Here is an 18,931-nt window from a genome sequence, read left to right on the forward strand (position 1 = left end):
GTTCCCTTTCGGTGGGTAATTGTATCTGTAATTCTGGAATGCCAGTGGATCTGTCATCCAGTCCCTGTGCATATTTTTTGCATCCTGCTACTAGTGCATCAGGAAATGCAGGAAATATGTTGTTTAGGGCTTTAACAAGCAGTGAAGTCAAGAGAAAAGATGTTGTGATGATCTATTATCAAGGCATTCATCTTATAAAGGAAGATGAATCTGGAATGTCTCTTGTGTGGTGGATATACGTGCATAAGAATGTGTGTGTCCAAATTTGAGATCGTGCATGACGATTCTCTCTCTCTCCCTCCTGAGCAAATTTATAATGCCGATGAAACAAGTTTGTACTGGTGTATGTTAACCTAACCAAATCCAACTAAACCTAACCAAACAAAAACCTAATCAAACCCAATCAAACCTAACCTAACCAAACCCAGTCAAACCTAACCAAAACAAAACAAAACCACTAAACCTTCAACATCTACCCCAACCCTCAGTTAACACCACCATACTCGCCTACACATCATTCCCAGATCATAATTATTAATTATTATTATTATATGCAGAGAAACATCTGGACATTTGATGAGTGCTATGCAGTGGGTTCTCGACTTACGAATTTAATTCTTTCCCAGAAACGGGTCGTAAGCCAAAAAATCGTAAGTCGAAACAAATTTTCCCACAAGAAAGAATGTAAATTGATTTAATCCATTCCACACCCCTAAAAATATTAACTTAAAAATACATTTTAAACCAGTCTTTTACTAGCTACAATACAGTATGAACTGTATATCTTACCTTTATTGGGGAATCATGTTGGCATATGGAAGACGGTTAGGAGGGGGGAAGTAGGAGAGGTGTTACTGTTTGGAAGGTCCCCTTTCATTATAACATCAGGCAGTGATGACTTCTCTGAGGTACAGTACTCTCTCTCCTACATTTTGCAGGCATAAAACTAGGACCTGGTTGTGGCTCACTGCTTGCTTGTCTTACTAAGAATCTGTCTAAAGACACCTTTTTTCCCATACATTTTAACACTTTCGCGCCCTGGGCATGATCGCCGTCCACTTAGTGTTCATGCATCCGGTGTGTGGGTGAGCGTGCGGCGACACCAAAATGTGCATACTCGTTTCAGTTTTCTCACCTTAATTCTCGTGCTACATCGTTCGTTTTGGTATCATTGTGTTCACAATAGAATTCCCTACAGGTGTACAAGCAAATAATGTCCAAAAGCTTGGCGTGACTCCCTGGCAGCAAAGCCTAAAGTCGGCAAAAGTTACCCGTGAGCGCACCAAATCAGTAAAATGTGTATACTCGTTTCAGTTTTCTCACCTTAATTCTCATGCTACGTCGTTTGTTTTGGTATCATTGTGTTCGCAAAAGAATTCTCTGCAGGTGTATATGCATATAATGTCCAAAAGCCCAGTGTGACTCCCCGCAGCAAAGCCTAAAGTTACCCGTAAACAAGCACCAATTTGCACACCTCGGCCTAATGTGTATACTCATTCAGTTTGATAACATCTATTTTCGTGTTACGTCTTTCATTTTGGTATCAAATTGTTCGCAATATTAAGACACATTTTAAAACTATTCCCATTATAATAGAGCAATAACTGGAATTTTAACAAATATTTTAATTTTGGACGCTAATCATCACAAAATTATTTATATCTTTCCAGTATTCTGACAAATTTTTGTGTTACATCTTTCATTTTGGTACCACACATCTTGAAGTTAAGAATTCTTAACAATTTACATAACCTATACTAACACAACACTAAAATTAACACTTAAAATTACTGTACAATTCATTAAGCAAAGTTAGTTTTGACTGCCAGCTGCTGAAGCCTCACTGGTTGAAGGCATTTGGGTTGCCTGTGAGGCCTCACTTGTTGAAGGCGCTTGCTTGCGCCTCACTTGTTCAAGGCGCTTGGCTTGCCTGCGGCGCCTCCCTTGTTGAAGGCATTTGGCTTGCCTGTGACGCCCACTTGTTGAAGGCGCTTGCTTGCGCCTCACTTGTTGAAGGCGCTTGCTTGCGCCTCACTTGTTGAAGGCGCTTGCTTGCGCCTCACTTGTTGAAGGCGCTTGCTTGCGCCTCACTTGTTGAAGGCGCTTGCTTGCGCCTCACTTGTTGAAGGCGCTTGCTTGCGCCTCACTTGTTGAAGGCGCTTGCTTGCGCCTCACTTGTTGAAGGTGCTTGGCTTGCCTCTGAAGCCTCACTTGTTGAAGGCATTTGGCTTGCCTCACTTACCTGCTTGATACCTGGTTGATGGGATTCTGGGAGTTCTTCTACTCCCCCAAGCCCAGCCCTAGGCCAGGCTTGACTTGTGAGAGTTTGGTCCACCAGGCTGTTGCTTTGAGCAGCCCACAGGCCCACATATCCACCACAGCCCGGTTGGTCCGGCATTCCTTGGAGAAAACAGTCTAGTTTTCTCTTGAAGATGTCCACGGTTGTTCCAGCAATATTTCTTATAGTCGCTACTTGTCGAAGGCGCTTGGCTTGCCTGTGATGCCTCACTTGTTGAAGGCATTTGGCTTGCCTGTGCTGCCTCACTGGTTGAGATGTATAACAGTAACTTGTCTTTAATTGTTAGGGACAACCTTCTTCCTCTTAACACCTCCAGAACGATTGATGCTGCTACCAGACACAGTCTTGGCCAAAAATGTTCAAAGTTACTATGAAAATAAAAAAGTTATTTAAAAAAATATTTCACTAATGGCGCAGCACTGTGGTATAACACGAGGAACGGGAGCACATGGGTTGACCACTGTTGGACGGGTCCACTTCGGGCAGCTATAGCACGTTACGTAGGTCGCCAGGAGGAAAACAACTCACAATATTTTTGAAGGAAACTTCAGCCTGTGCACATTGTTTTTAGGAAACTTATATATTTGTTATTACATAATTACTAGTATTTCATTTGTTTTTGGCTATTATGAATTGTTCTAAAATTAATGGTAATTCCTGTACCCAGGTGGTCCCTCCCAACGCACCCGACTTATTTATGTTGTAACTCGAAAAATTTGTAAGTAGGGGCAAGCGTAAGTTGAGGTGCCACTATACTTATTGTTGATGTATTAAAAGTATTTTGTGGTGTTTTAAGAATATAGTGAAACAATAATGTAGTTATGTACTCTTGAACATAATTTTTTTATTTCCGTGCCTTGGGGGGAGGGGGAATTCGACTACTTATTCAGACACGACTACACATTCAATCGCAAATGGCCCCCGAGATGTATGGAAGGGAGGATGTGCAGTGTAATGTAATCTTACCTACATTATGCAAGTCTTGTTTATTTTTTTATTTTTTTTTGTGAATGTGTCATTTAAATATGAATTCCCTATAAGTAATTATCAAAAGAAGGCACCCAGCCATGGAGCATTGTCAAATGTGCGGGATATTCAAAATGTGATAAAATATCACAAAGGATACCAATACGAGAACAAAAGTGCACAAAGTGAACAACATCAAAGGTATCCAATTCACCAAAGATTCTATCGAGGGACAGATGACCTCAAGGGACAGTCGGGAAGCAAGATGCGCACACAGCCAGGAATTCAGGACATTCAACAAGAATATGCATGACTGTAAGAGGGACAATGCAGTTAAGACAAAAAGGAGCAGGGTGGTGCTCCATTAAGTGCCTGCGACTTAAACCGGTATGGCCAATACGTAACCTAGCCAGAGCCGTTTCCCACCGCCGGTTACAGCGGTAGGAGGAAGGCCATGGGGACACTACCCTTAAGAGCACGCAGCTTGTTACCAGTAACAGAAGACCATTGATCCTGCCAACAGGCACGGATTGAGGAATGAATAACAGGATGGAAGTCAAAATAAGAAACCCCTTGGGAAATGAGCCAAGTGTGGATAGCCTCTTTTGTGGCAGCATTCGCATGCTCATTTAAGTTAACACCAATATGACTGGGAACCCAGCAAACTAGACTGTCTTAAATCTGCTGGAGATAAGAAACAGTCAATTTTGAGTTTTGACGACCACAGGAGGAACAGGATTAAAGGACTCAAGAGCTACAAAGGCATTGTGAGAATCAGCTACAACAACAAAGGAAGAATTACAGCGAGAAAACAGTTGACGAAGAGTATACTAAATTGCATAAAATTCTGCCGTGAAGATGCTAGTTTCCGGACGCAGCCGACAAATATAGGCGCGGTCAGGAAATACAACGGAGTAGCCTATGCCGCCAGCAGACTTAGACCCATCTGTGAAGACAGATGGAGCTGGAGTGTGAAGATGAGTGAGTAAGGAAAAGGAGTTTCAAAGTGGTTGGAGGGGTAAAAGCTTTAGACATGCAGCTCAAGGGTCTACAAAACTTAGGAAGAGGCACCCCTCCATGTGGGCAAGGATGGAATGACACGAGGAGAAACATTGGTAACACGAACCGAGAGAGACCTTGCAAGTGAGACAACTGTACAGAAACGGGAAGGTAGGTTATCTTGAGATGATTTCGGGGCTTTAGTGTCCCCGCGGCCCGGTCCTCGACCAGGCCTCCCCCCCCCCCCCCAGGCAGCCGCCCGTGACAGCTGACTAACACCTAGGTACCTATTTTACTGCTAGGTAACAGGGGCATAGGGTGAAAGAAACTCTGCCCATTGTTTCTCGCTGGCGCCCGGGATCGAACCCGGGACCACAGGATCACAAGTCCAGCGTGCTGTCCGCTCGGCTTCAAACAGTGAAAGGTAGTGAAAGGGAACATGGCCCAAAGGAGGGAGAGTGAGGGCGTTGTAGGGGCCGTGCAAAATAGTGAAGACAGTAGCGATCACGGCGATCCTGTAGACAGGATGCCGGTTTCAACATACAGTACAACCTCGATTCAACGTACCCCAATTCAACGAACCTCCGGCTAGGTCGCACACTTTTCAGGCCAGATTTACTCACCCGGTTCGATAAACAATGGTTCGCCGAAGCGGGGGATGTGCGGATTTGCTTACGACGTCAGGACAGAGTTCACAGACGGAAAAACTTTCCCATTCTATCACTAATACAATTAATAATTCCCTCATATGACAAGTTAGATCACACAAGTGTAACACACAATGAACCACACAAGTGGTCCACAAGCTTACGATGTTGGGACAGTTCACAGAGTGGTGGAAAACTTTCCCATTCCATCACAGGTTACAATTAATAATTCCTTTATATGACAAGTTGGTCCACACAAGTGGACCACACAAGAGGACCATGCAAGTGGACCACACAAGTGGACCACATAAGTGGACTACACAACAAGTGAAGCATATTAACCCTCAAACCGCTAGGGGCCCAAATGGAATTCACACCCACAGGCGCAACAAAAAAATAAAATCCAAAAAATTCTTTCGTCTTATAGAAGCGTTCATTTTTGTTCCCTGATCACGGAATAAATAAAAAAAAATCGTAGGTGGCATATTTTAGCCGCAATAGGGTAGGGAAGTGTGGCAAAAAAGGGGCGTTGGCAGAGCCTTCACCAGACGAGGTCTACTCCGCCCGAGCTGTCAGACGGCAGTTGCCACAAATATATTATTACCTAATTATTTCAATGTCTCTGATTGATTTTTTCTTAGTTTTTTTGCAGTAATATTATTCCATACAGTGAATTGTGGTATATTTATATTATAAAATGTGTGAACCACCGCTGTACTCAAAATTATGGTGTGCATATTAGTGATTCAATTATTATGTTCATAAAACAATAAACAAAAAGTTTTGCTGTTGTTACACTATATACACAGATTATATATAGGTATCTGCATGTTTTGTACACCATAACGAACTACTAAGTTGGTCTTGCGAGTCAAAAAGCAACGAGGAGTGACCGCCAAACACCAGCGAGCCACTCACTGCCACTCCCTCCCTCAACACCACCTCACTCACCCTCATTCACTGCCCACAATACTCTTTCTGTATTTATTCACTATACACAGACGTTATATATACGTATTTACATGTTTTGTTCACCATAACTGTACATCTAAGCTTGTATGGTGAGTAAAGGCACAAAGATGAAGCTACTCACACAGTCAGCTGATCGGCGGCCGCCCTCAAGGCCAGACGCACTAATATTTGTCCTCCAACAATATTGTTTGTGGTGTTATTACGCTATATACACACATTATATATAAGTATCTACCTGTTTTATTCACCATACCTGAACAAATAAGCTAGTATGGTGCCGAAAGATCATAGTGGCCTTCAGTAAACAACATGCCAAGTCGTGCAGACGACGCTCCTCCCTCACCAAAATGGCGGCTCCCAACCTACTCCTCTCGCTGTTATCTCACACTATACACACGTTATATATAAGTATCTACATTTGTGTTCACCATGGTGAACCACTAAGCTGGTATGGTGAGTGCAGTCAATAAATGATGGCCACACACAGTCAGAAAACGACGCCACAACCCTCCCTCCCACAGCCTTACTCCTCCCTCCATGGAGCACAGCGCTAAATATCACCACAATCCTGCTATGATCAGAATCCTGGTCAGTTTTATCACAGTCAGGGGGCTTCAGTAATACTAATACTGCTAAATAATAGCAGTATCATTTATATTATGGTATTTGTAGGCGATGCTGTGGTCACAAGCTGAACAGCGGTGCTGTGAGCTCGTGCTGCGTGCGCCAGCCTTGGTGGCTTGCTCAATACTGACGCTGTAACACCCAAGAATGCTGGTCTGGATTTTTTTTCTAGGTGGCATCTGGCAACTATCGGTCGTGGCTGTACTATAGCAGCCCCTATCCCAGGCGGGGCGTTTAAATTATAGCGCTAGACACGAAATCATATAAAATGATGTGCGCGGTTTCGGTTTTGTCACTGATATCATTTATATATGATATGCGCGGTTTGAGGGTTAACCAAACCCCAGCCAATGTGGTCCACACAAGTGAACAACTGTGTTTACATGATTTTCAAATCGGTGATGTTTACATCACGGATTTGTTGCACATGTATCTTTGCAAATTAATTTAAAGGCTGAAGCATGAATAGCTAGTTAATATGTTGAAATCTTCTTAAATACATTTTCTGTGATGAAACGAGATGAGTGAGGGTGGACAGATAAGGGAATACTGTACTGTAAACCTCACTTTACAGTGAGGTTTCACCCACTTTCGTCTGTGTCGTCATAGTTCAATGACCCACGTCTTTGAAAGTTTCAGATTAATAAATCATTTCTAAAACCGGTGTTTTAATAGCTCTTTATTATTCTAATTAAATTAAACTAAATAAAACCAAAAATATACTGTAATATGATAGACATCTGCTATTTGAGATATGATTCATGTTATTGGCAGCACAACTCTAGAGTGAGTGGACAGGTCTAATCCGCGTGCACACAACACCATGCGTGCTTCGTTCAATTTCGTTGCCACAGTTCAGTGACCTATGGCTTCGAAATAATAAAATTAATAAATCAGTTCTAAAATAAGTATTTTTTTATAGCTCTTATTATCGTAATACAGTACAACCTCGATTCAACGTACTATATGGGACCAACCCCAGTTCGTTGGATTCGTTGCAAGAGGTGACCTTCAGGAGGCGTTTGTGTCAGTGTCTTTTTTTTTCTTGTACACAATAAAACTGCATTATCATATTACATACTCTACCTATATATTACTTCTCTACTAAAAAATACTGTAATTCATAAATTTACCTTATTGTTGAAGTTATGTTCATCTTGAAGTTTCGTGAAGTTGTGAATGCTCTACATTAAATACGTACAGTACTGCAGTGCATTATGCTGTTAGCACTGTGTTGATTAAAAGTAGTTCTGCTGTATGTTGAGTACTACAATACAGTTTATGAAAACTATTGTACACTAGAATTATTGCAACTTTAATTTTAGCTCTGTGTACACACTTAAATTTAACACTTGTTCTAACTGTTCACGCTGCACACGATGTTTTTAGTTGTTTGCATCAGCTTTGCTGGTGCTCGTTGTTTGCATCAGCTTTGCTGGTGCTCGTTGTTTGCATCAGCTTTGCTGGTGCTCGCTGCTGCTGTGGGTTCAGCTGCTTCTGAGCTGGTGCTCGCTGCTGCTGTGGGTTCAGCTGCTTCTGAGCTGGTGCTGGCTGCTGTTGTACCAGTGCTGGGTACAACTGTGCTTGTGCTGGGTACGGCTGTTGTGCCAGTGCTGGGTACAACTGTGCTCGTGCTGGGTACGGCTGTTCTCGTGCTGGGTTCGGCTGTTCTCGTGCTTGGTACGGTTGTTCTCTTGCTGGGTACGGCTGTTCTCGTGCTGGGTACGGCTGTTCTCGTGCTTGGTACGGCTGTTCTCGTGCTGGGTACGGCTGTTCTCGTGCTGGGTACGGCTGTTCTCGTGCTGGGTACGGCTGTTCTCGTGCTGGGAACGGCTGTTCTTGTGCTAGGTACAGCTGTTCTCGTGTTGGGTACAGCTGTTCTCGTGCTGGTTGATTTTCTGCTACTAGTTCTTGCAAAATATTGCTTCGTTTTTGGCATTAATAAGGCACTATTAGTAAGCCCCTGAGACATTTTGTTTTATAACCAAAGAGCTGTAGTAAAAAAATGGTAAATTCTACGATTATTCTTCCACCGGCGGATAAATACTGTACGTCAATCGCAGACAAAGCTAAGGGCACTGGGTGCATACTGTACGAACGCAGACTAAGTCTATACGTACACCCTTCAGTAGGCTGGTGTTTAAGCCTGATCCAGTAACATAAATTTCTCTTAAATATTCGATTTACATCAAATTATATATTTTTGGGTTATATATTTAGTTTAGCAACATTATCACGATAATAAGAGCTATAAAAAATACTTATTTTGGAACTGATTTATTAATTTTATTATTTCGAAGCCGTAGGTCACTGAACTGTGGCGACGAAATCGAACAAAACACTGCCTGGTGTTGTGTTCGACTTGCAGTAACATATATTTCTCTCAAATATTCAATTCACATCAAATTATATATTTTTGGGTTACATATTTAGTTTAGCAACATTATTACGATAATAAGAGCTATAAAAAATACTTTGGAACTGATTTATTAATTTTATTATTTCGAAGCCGTAGATCGCTGAACTGTGGCGACGAAATCGAACACAACAAGCATGGTGTTGTATGGACAGGGATTAGACCCGTCCACTCGTGCTGGAGTTGTGCTGCCAATAACGTGAATAATTTCTCAAATAGGAGATATCTATCTTATTACAGTATATTTTTGGTTTTATTTAGTTTAGTTTAATTAGGATAATAAAAAGTTATGAAAACACCAGTTTTAGAAATGATTTATTAATGTGAAACGTTCAAAGTCATGGGTCACTGAACTATGACAACACAGACGAAAGTGAGTGAAACCTCACTGTAAAGTGAGGTTTACTGTACAGTATTCCCTTATCTGTCCACCCTCACTCGTCTTGTTTCATCACAGAAAATGTATATAAGAAGATTTCAACATATTAGCTAGCTATTCATGCTTCAGCCTTTAAATTAATTTACAAAGATACGTGTGCCACAAATTGGTGAACGAAAATCATTGAAACTCAGTCGTTCACACAAGTGAACGATTCTGGCTGGTGTTTGGTTAATATGCGTCACTTCTTGTGGACCATTCTGGCTGGTGTTTGGTTCATATGATTCACTTGTTGTGTGGTCCACTTGTGTGATCCAACTTGTCTTATAAAGGAATTATTAATTGTAATCTGTGATAGAATGAAACAGTTTTCCACCACTCTGTGAACTCTGTCCCAACATCGTAAGCTTTTGGACCACTTGTGGTCCACTTGTGTGGTCCACTTGTGTGGTCCACTTGTGTGGTCCATTTGTGTGGTCCATTTGTGTGATCCAACTTGTCATATGAAGGAATTATTAATTGTAATCTGTGATGGTATGGTAAAGTTTTCTACCACTGTGAACTCTGTCCCAACATCGTACGCTTGTGGACCACTTGTGGACCACATATGCGGTCCACTTGTGTGGTCCACTTGTGTGGTCCACTTGTGTGATCGAACTTGTCATATGAAGAAATTAATAATTGTAATCTGTGATAGAATGTGAAAGTTTTCCACCAGTCTGTGAACTCTGTCTCGACGTCGTAAGCAAATCCGAACATCCCCCGCTTTGGCGAACCATTGTTCGTCGAACCGGGTGAGTAAATCCGGCCTGAAAAGTGTGCGAACTAGCCGGAGATTCGTTGAATCGGGGTACATTGAATCGAGGTTGTACTGTAATGTTGCTAAACTAAATATATAACCCAAAAATATATAATTTGATATAAGTCCAATACAGTGGCACCTCGATTAATGAGTGGTTCTATCAATGAGAATTTCGAGTAACGAGTGAGCCACTTGCAGAACATTTGTCTTTACTAGCGAGCTTTTCCTTGATTAACGAGCGTTTCTGCTGGTTCTCGGACACCTTTTAGGAAAGTTTTGTTGTTGTTTCGCAAAACGAGTTTTCCACATAACAAGCTCGGTGCTGGAACAGATTAACTCGTTAATCGAGGTGCCACTGCATTTGAGAGAAATTTATGTTACTGGATCTGGCTTAAACACCAGCCTACTGTAGGGCGTACTTCCTACTTCCTAAAGTACACCCTACAGCCTACTGTAGGGTGTACTTTATTACAATAAAGAATTCATGAAACAAGTATTTATAACTTTTTATTATCCTAATAATATTACTAAATAAAATCTGTAACCAAAAATATATATGATGATGTACATCCAGAATTTATGAAACAAATCTGGTTAATGGGGTCAAGTGTGTAGGCTTATCAGAGTGAGCTCGCCCTTCTCCACCCCCACCCCCTACATCCCATACACTCACTCACTGCTTCACTGGTCATGTAGTTGAACTCAACACCCATCCATCCATCCCTCCCTCCCTCCATCCTTCCATCCTTTCATCCATCCATCCATCCATCCCTCCCTCCCTCCCTCCCTCCCTCCATCCATCTCTCCCTCACTTCAACCATCCATCCATCACTTCATCCATCCATCCATCCCTCCCTCCATCCATCCATCCATTCCTCCCTCACTCCATCCATCCATCCTTCCCTCCCATCCATTCCTCCATCCATTGATCCCTCCATCCATCCTTCCCTCAATCCATCTTTCCATCCATTCCTCCATCCTTCCATCCCTCCATCCATCCATCCATCTATCCATCCCTCCCTCCATCCATCCCTCCCTCCCTCCCTCCATCCATCCATCCCTCCCTCCCTCCATCCATCCATTCCTCCATCCCTCCATTTATCCATCCATCCCTCCATTTATCCATCCCTCCAATCATCCATCCCTCCTCCATTCATCCATCCCTCCTCCATTCATCCATCCCTCCCTCCATCCCTGCATTTTGACATGGTGCACAGATGTTCCTTGATTGCGCAGCTATGTCCAACAAAGTCACAGAATGAACACTGCAGCCTCATGACAAATCAAAACAATGTGTTGTGAATCTGTGACATCACAGGATAGAAGACACTAGAGTGGTGACCAAGTGGCTGTCTGTACAAAATATATCTTACTTGAATATTACTTGAAATATTACCGACACTTAACAACTTCAGAAATACCAGAGCCCCGCATTTAACAACCTGGGGTACACCCCCATACAAGCCATTAAATCGACAACTCCATGAGAATTCAAGATGGACATAACTCCAATAATAAGGTAAATAACAATTGTAACAGTATTTTTTAGTAAAGTAGTAATATATAGGTACAGTATATAATATGATAATGCATTTTTATTGTTTACAAGAAAAAAAACACAAATGCCTCTTGAAGGTCACCTCTTGCAAGGAGTCCATGCTGCAACACAATGGGGTTGGTCCCACATAGTGCATTGAATCGAGGTTGTACTGTACAGGCTCAGGGTAGGGGTCGAACGAAAGGCACCAAAGCTAAGACAGAGCCCAGTATGGTAAAAAGCATCAGGACAACAAAGAGTTGAGGAAGAGGCAGATGAGTAAGCAAGACACCCATAATCGAATTTAGACAGCACGAGAGAGGAATGTAAAGAGAGGAGCATGTGCCTATCAACTTCCCAGGAAGTATGGGACAAGACCTTATTTAAGTTAAGGGCCTTAGAGCATTCAACTCGGAGGCAAGAGATATGGGGGTGACCAAGACAAACGTGTGTCAAAGATTAACCACAGAAGTTTAGCAGAATCCTTATACAAAAGAGGATAACCATAAAGCGACAGAGGGGGGGGGGTGGAAGAACAACCTGCTTCCGAGTAAAGGTCATAGCACAAGTCTTAATTGTAGAGAACTTGAAGCCATGACTGGTGGCCCAAGACGACACAGCATTAACCGCAAGTTGAAGTCGCCGTTGGAGGAAAGGCGAGTCATCACCTTGACAGCAGAGGGCAAGATCGTCAACATAAAGAGCGGAGAAAATGTCAGAGGGAAAGGAAGTAAAGAAAGCCATTGAGGGCAACCAGGAAAATGAGTAGTGCTCAAAACACTACCTTGGAGCACACCTTCGTATTGCAGAAAAGAGGCAGAGAGGGCGAAGTTTGGACAGAACATGGTATCTCCAGGTGTTGTCATATGCCTTTTCCAGGTCAAAATGGACAGCAACTACACAGGTCTTTGCAACAAAAGCAGTACAAATATGGACCCTCTAAGTTTACGAAGACCGGATCTGATACAATAGAACCATGAAGGTGAAGGACTGGCGAGACATCTGCAACAAACTTACCCACTAAATTGTGGATTTTCTTCCAGATCAGGGGCAGAGGAGTGTCAGACGTAATGGTGGAAACGAAAGATCTCCAAATCTCAGGTTTAGCCGTATGCACTCGCCTACCGAAACAAAATAAAAAAATTGGACATCCATCGCCGACGGTGTTTCTTTCAAGCTGCAAGGTTACAGCAGACAGCCCAAAGACAGTCTGCATTCAATCAGGGAATGCATTTACTCGCACCCTGGGAGACAGAGCGAGGAACAGAGCAGAGGACAGCATAGAAAATAGTGTCCTGAAAGAGGAGGGCGGCTAGGGAAAGAAGCAGATAAGAGAGGTTGGAAAGAGTAGCGTGTAAGGTAAAGAGGTTCCAGTCAGCCTTGTCAAACTGCCACCTAGAGTAGGAGAGGGGATACAGTTTAAAGAGCAGGTGACAAGGATGGCAAATGATCACTTATGTAGGTCATCACGAACCCGCCAGGCGAAGTCAAAATAAAGAGAACACGAGCAGAGAGATAGATCAAGACAGGAAAGAGTGCGAGTGTGGTAATCAACATAAGTGGGTTCACCAGAATTCAGAGGAGACAGAGAGGATAAATGGTTCAAGACAACGACTCCGGGTGTTCGACAGAACATCTCCTCAAATGGTATACTAACAGTTAAAATCACCCAAAAGGAGCACAGGCTCTGGTAAGGCATCCAACAGGTGTTTAAGATCAGGAAGAGAAAGCAAGACATTTGGGGGGAAGATAAATGGACACTGGGGAGACAGCACAACACTGAATTGGTGACTGAAAAATAGGGGGACGAAGGGGATATCATCATGGATTAAGAGAGCAGTAGAGTCCTGGGCCCCAACAAAAGAGGAAGAGGAAGAGAGAAAGGAATAACCCCAGAAGCAGCCAGGATGAGAGCCAAGCAACGGCTCCTGGAGACAAACAAAGCAGGGAAAACTGCGTGATCAGAAGTCGGAGTTCATGGAATTTTAAATTTGTTAAATTTTGCCCCGAGGGGCGAGTTTATTGGGCAGCGCCACTCATCTTGTGAGTGAACATACCGCCATAGCAGAATGTACAACACTCCCCAATAGGAAGAAAACCCGCTGGGTTGTTCATCCTGTCACTTGTACCCAGACACAGCTGGGACTTGCTTAACTGTCTCAAGTGAACAGCTCCTCAAACAAGAAGATTAACATTTATCAACCCTTTAAAGCTTACGTTATCTTGCGGGTGCAAAATGGGGAAATCTTTTAAGAACAGTATCAATATTTGACAAATAGTGTTTTCCTAACTCAAACAATGTGGGGTTTATTATTCTACAGTTATTCCTAATGTCTCTCAGGTGTTCACATTCACGTAGATAGTGGTCAAGGCGGTGTCCATCACTCTCACCACAGATTCTGCAACTTCGCTGATCAGCTGTTGTTTCCATTCCAAATCTCCATGGATATTTGTATCCAAGACGGATTCTCGCTATTACAGATTCTCTCACTCGTCGTCCTCCTCTTCGGCCATACTGATTGGGATTGCCAGCTGCAACCATGTTGTACCATCGTACAGATTCACTGGTTTGTGCTTCTATCCTCCTTTCCTCAGTTACCTTGTCACGGCGATGTTGCCTGATAATACCTCTAATTTGTAGTTGAGTCTTGGGTATGAAGTATTCAATATGGTCTCCTTCAGCGCCTTCAGCAGCCAGCACATCTGCTCGTTCATTTCCACATATTCCAACATGGGAGGGGATCCACAGAAACTTGATGACTCTTCCCTGATTGGTAAGTACTCTCACAGCTCTCTTGATTTCAGCGACTATTGCAAGATTTTCTGCCTGATTTTTACTTAGGCTTTGCAGTGCTGCTTTTGAATCGGTGCAAATCACTGCACCATTAGTGTTCCGTTCAAGAAACCTTAACGCCATAACAATGGCAGTTAGCTCTGCTTGCGTTGAAGAGGCATAGTTCTCAATACGTGCTTTTTCTTCGTTTCTGCGTTGGAAGGTATTATCCTTGATTACCGTGTATGCTGCACCAGCCCTGCCATTGATAGGATTAGATGACCCGTCAGTGTAGATTTGATCTAGTTCATCTCCGGCTTCTTTATAAATGTCCTCGAGATACTTGTGCCTCATTTCTTGTGGTATCATGTTGGATTTTTTCATTGCCATTTCACTGATGATGATCTTACATGAGTCATCCTCCCAGGGAGGTAACCTCTCTACAGGCAGGAGCTCACGGGCTTGCTCAAGCAGGTGAAGCTCTTCAAGGTAGCAGACTGCTCTGTGATGCCATTTTTTGCTTCTCCTGTTTCCCCCTGAAAGTAGCACAGAGCTCAGTTTTTTCTTGGCAATATCATTGTAATGGGGATCTCTGGCTATCCTAATTGCAAGCTTAGCATTCAGCTCCTGAATTCTGCTTTTAATACTGGGAAGGGACAACTCCTCTCGTAGATTAGACGTTTTGGCAGTTCTTGGGACTCCAAGAATGATTGTCATGGCTTCATTTTGAATGCTTTCAAGCCTTTTCATATCAGTTTGGGAGTAGGTGCACAGTACTGGTGCGGCATAGTCTATGACGGAGCGCACATAGGCTGTGTACATCATTTTGAGCACGGCAATGGAGGCTCCATGTCCATTCCAGGTCATAGCTTTCAGTGCCCTGAGTCGACTTTTGCATGTTCCTATGAGTTGATTGAGCTCCTCTTTCTTTCCCTTGTTAGAGCCGACAGTGACGCCAAGAGTTCATGGAAGTTGGCATAAAAACCACAAATATTCCATTAAGAACAAAGACAAAACAAGATAGAACAGAAACAGATAAAACGAGGGAAAAACAAAAGCAAAGAAGAACACAGTAGACTATGGAAAATCAGGACCAGAATCAGTGAAATCAGGGTGATGGGGCATAGGCAAAGCTAGCAAAGATAATGGAGGCAAGGGAGCGGGAGAATGGACCAGAGGCGACTGACAGTCGGGAGCGGGAGGAGGCATCAGAGACGAGCGGTCAAGGGAATCGGGGACAGGAAGGACAGAAACAGAAGAGGGTACCGGATCAAGGGCAACATCCAACAGTGCATCAAGGATCAAGTGGAACCTCCATAGCAGGGACAGGTGACACTCCAATTGATGCAGAGATCTTGGGAAAAAGGGCCATCTGTCTTAAAATAACCTGAGTTTCCATACAAAAGGCATAGACACACCTCACTTGTGCACCTGAAGAGACCATGCCCAAATCTCCAGCACCTGCTGCCGAGGCGAGGAGAGGAGCTGTACTCCTGAATGGAGCATCTGGCACCAGCAAGAATGACGGAAGAATGAAGGGACCAACTGTCAAACGTGACCTTCACAATGCAAAGAGGCAGACGACGACCATGAAGAGGCCGAGTGAAGGTATCTATCTGGAGGATAAAATGGCCTTGGGCCTCAAGAATCCTTGTGGCAGTGTTTCAGTTACCTGTCACCAGTTGTAACATGGTGCAGGAGAAGAACTGTGCCAATGCTGGCATTCAATCGGATATTTTTTGAGATCCGAAAAGGGGTCTTCCCAATGCAATACAACGAAGCCAAGCGGTCAGCCACTTCCTGAAAAGGGGCTGCAACAACACGGGTACCAGTAAGGGTGACAAACGTATCGACTGAATCAACAAGGTGCTTATGGAGGAATAAATCATCAGGACGAGAAGGGTCGACATGACTTAACATCAAGATACTTAGTCCACGTAGCAGGACCAAACAATGCCTGGAAAGAAGAAGATTGGGAAGGAATCATGTACGTGTGAGTGAGGAGGTGACAGCGCCGAGCACCCCTGGTAAGAGAAGGGGTAAAAGGCACAGTTGTAACAACGAGAGATGGAGTAATGCTAGGTGATGTGGTGATCACCACTGGGGGGCTTAATCCAGCCACAGAGGTCAGAGGGGTGCAGAGAGAATCACTAGGGAGAGTCAGAGAAGAAGCATGGTCAGGGCCCAATGTAGTGAGGGCTACAGAGCCCAGCCTTCCAGCACAGTCCGACTCGGGGACCTGGTCACTTATCCCACAAGTCTGAGAAGTTAAAGGAGGGTCAGAAAAAGGCATAAAAACAAACAGGAAGGAAATCAGCATCGAATGTAATAAAACGCCAGTTTCTGGGCGAGACTCAAAGACTTCCCGGAGCTAACTGGGCTGATATGAATGTATTAGACCCTGGCATCAGTCAATGCACATGGAGTTCTAGGCCTACCGGGGACAACGAGCCAGAAACTGGTCCCCTCAGAGAGGCACAAGGAGCTATGGCCTATAGAACCCCCCCCCATGTGGTTGGAAGCATTTTATGTCTGCCAACGACTGGGTCAGGCACCCAGAAAGAAAAGCGCCCAAAAACAAACCACTATTCTGGTTAAAATATGCTACTGGAAGCTTAACCAGTGGACAGAACTCCCCAAATGAAAACGAGCATGACGTCACCACGTTATTGCGCAGCTGTCTGCTCAACTCCCCCTCCCTCCCCAGGAGGGGAAAGGGGAAACCCCAGATCCTCACACCAGCTATCCACCATGCAGTTCTGAGGCTGCATGTCAAAAAAGAATAAAAAATAAAAAAAAAATACTGACTGGAGGGAGGGAAGGAGGGATGCTGGGAAGCTTCTGGGTTTCACCCAGAAACTGACATTTCATAACATTCAATGCTGATTTTCTGGGGGGAGCCCCTTCAGCTCCCAGGAGCTACTTACCCAAAGACAAAACAAGAGGGACTTACCCCGGGAGGTGGTCTGCCCTCACTCCTCAACGCGAGGAGACAGAAGTAAACCTCCGAAAGGACAAGAAATATAGAAGGACGGCCAGGAAACTTCATACTGCCACTGAGACGAATCTGAGGGATGAGGTCATTTCAACCATGCCCAAGTGAACCCACTCTAAGATAACCCGACAGAGCGCAGGAGAAGAGGCCTGCCCCGCCAACCTTGAACCTCCTGAAAAAGGAGGACCACCCAACACCACCGCAGGCCGCATGAAACAACCCGAAAGGCCCACAAATTGTGAGACCAGGCGTGAGCAAACAGTGCTAGCCATACCCCCCCCACCCCCCATTGCCCCGTAAAAGGGCCAATGCCCCTTACATGAACCCGATTTTCGCACAGAGTGATCACTACACCGGCTAGATGAAGACGGTTTCGAAGGCTGCACCGGCTCTGAAACTAGCACCACAGGCCTACCACGATGGGAGGAACACCAAGCCCTGGCACAACCTTTCCGAGAAGACCCCCACGGGCCCCACGGACCCCCACGGAGAACCAACAAGTCCGACAAGGGACACCAATTGGAAAAAAATGCCTGCAAATACTGCACCACCGCAGATTCTACAAACAGCAAAGGACAAAACGGCGAAGAAAACCCAAGAGCCGAGGCCCAAGCGGATTCCAAGGTGGCGGCGGCCAGCACTGCCTGCCAACACACGAGACGGGAAGCAAAAAAATAGCAACACTGCATCCCACAGGATCAGTGCGAACAGCTTCAAAAGAGCAGACTATGAACGTACCACCTAGATCAACGCACCAGACCCAGGATCGTCTCCAAGCACCTCCACGGAACAGAACCTGGGGGAGGGATTGACGCCAAATCCATCTCGTACAAGGAGGGAGGAAAAGAAAACCCCACTTCCTGTAACATCAAGCCCAAATTGGAGGGTTACAAAACCCAAGCAGGGTCCAACGGGGGCCCAAGGCCCTTAAGTCAACCTGTCCCCGCCCCGAGAACCTCCCCGTGAGGACCCGGGGGCCAAGCCGTCCTCCAAGTACCCTGCCTCAAAAGAAAAGGCAGGAGCAGCCGAAAAAGCAGGAACGAAGGGGGCCCCACTGGTCAGACCCAGAAGCTTTGGCTGGAGGAACATGATCGAATGCCTTCGTTGCCACACCGGGAGGGGCATTCCCCGAAACTGCCCGAGTCTAAACACCAACTAAACATTGCCCCGACCCCAAAACCCTCAGATGCTTCGGAGCCAGAAGCAGACAGGGGGGGGGGTTGAGAGGACCAGGACAAACGACAGAAGGGAAAGGACAAGGTAGTGCAGACTGAACCAAAGTCGAAGTGACTAACACCCCCAAGTCCGGGTCCTTATAACCAAAAGAGGGCAGTCTCGGGGCATCCGGGGCGGCAACCAACCTATCGTGGTGCAGCAACCTAAATTGAGCATGTAACGCCAAAGCTGCTTGCACCCGATATCATGATCAGCAGACTGGGAGTATTGGAGTACAAACAAGGAACAAAACTCACAGGACTCCAGGTCGAAGGTGTCACCGACCCAACAGGCAACATGATGCAGG

The 18,931-nt window shown here is 44.6% G+C and overlaps 1 protein-coding gene across 14 annotated transcripts in view; it reads right to left on the reverse strand.

Moving 5' to 3' along the window:
* Positions 1–18,931, reverse strand: part of LOC123768086 (zinc finger protein 84) — a 64,540-nt gene that overhangs the window by 30,393 nt on the left and 15,216 nt on the right. For 2 of the 14 annotated variants that reach the window (XM_069306881.1, XM_069306880.1), the window contains one exon: positions 13,677–14,950. The exons of the other annotated variants lie outside the window; for them this stretch is intronic. In XM_069306881.1, the coding sequence (XP_069162982.1) occupies positions 13,860–14,804 (945 nt within the window). In that variant the 5' untranslated portion in view covers positions 14,805–14,950 and the 3' untranslated portion in view covers positions 13,677–13,859. Of the gene's footprint in view, positions 1–13,676; positions 14,951–18,931 lie in introns of those variants that run through there. 14 annotated transcript variants of the gene reach the window in all.

This window comes from Procambarus clarkii, chromosome 59 (assembly GCF_040958095.1).
Source record: "Procambarus clarkii isolate CNS0578487 chromosome 59, FALCON_Pclarkii_2.0, whole genome shotgun sequence".
Classification (NCBI taxonomy): Eukaryota; Metazoa; Arthropoda; class Malacostraca; order Decapoda; family Cambaridae; genus Procambarus; species Procambarus clarkii.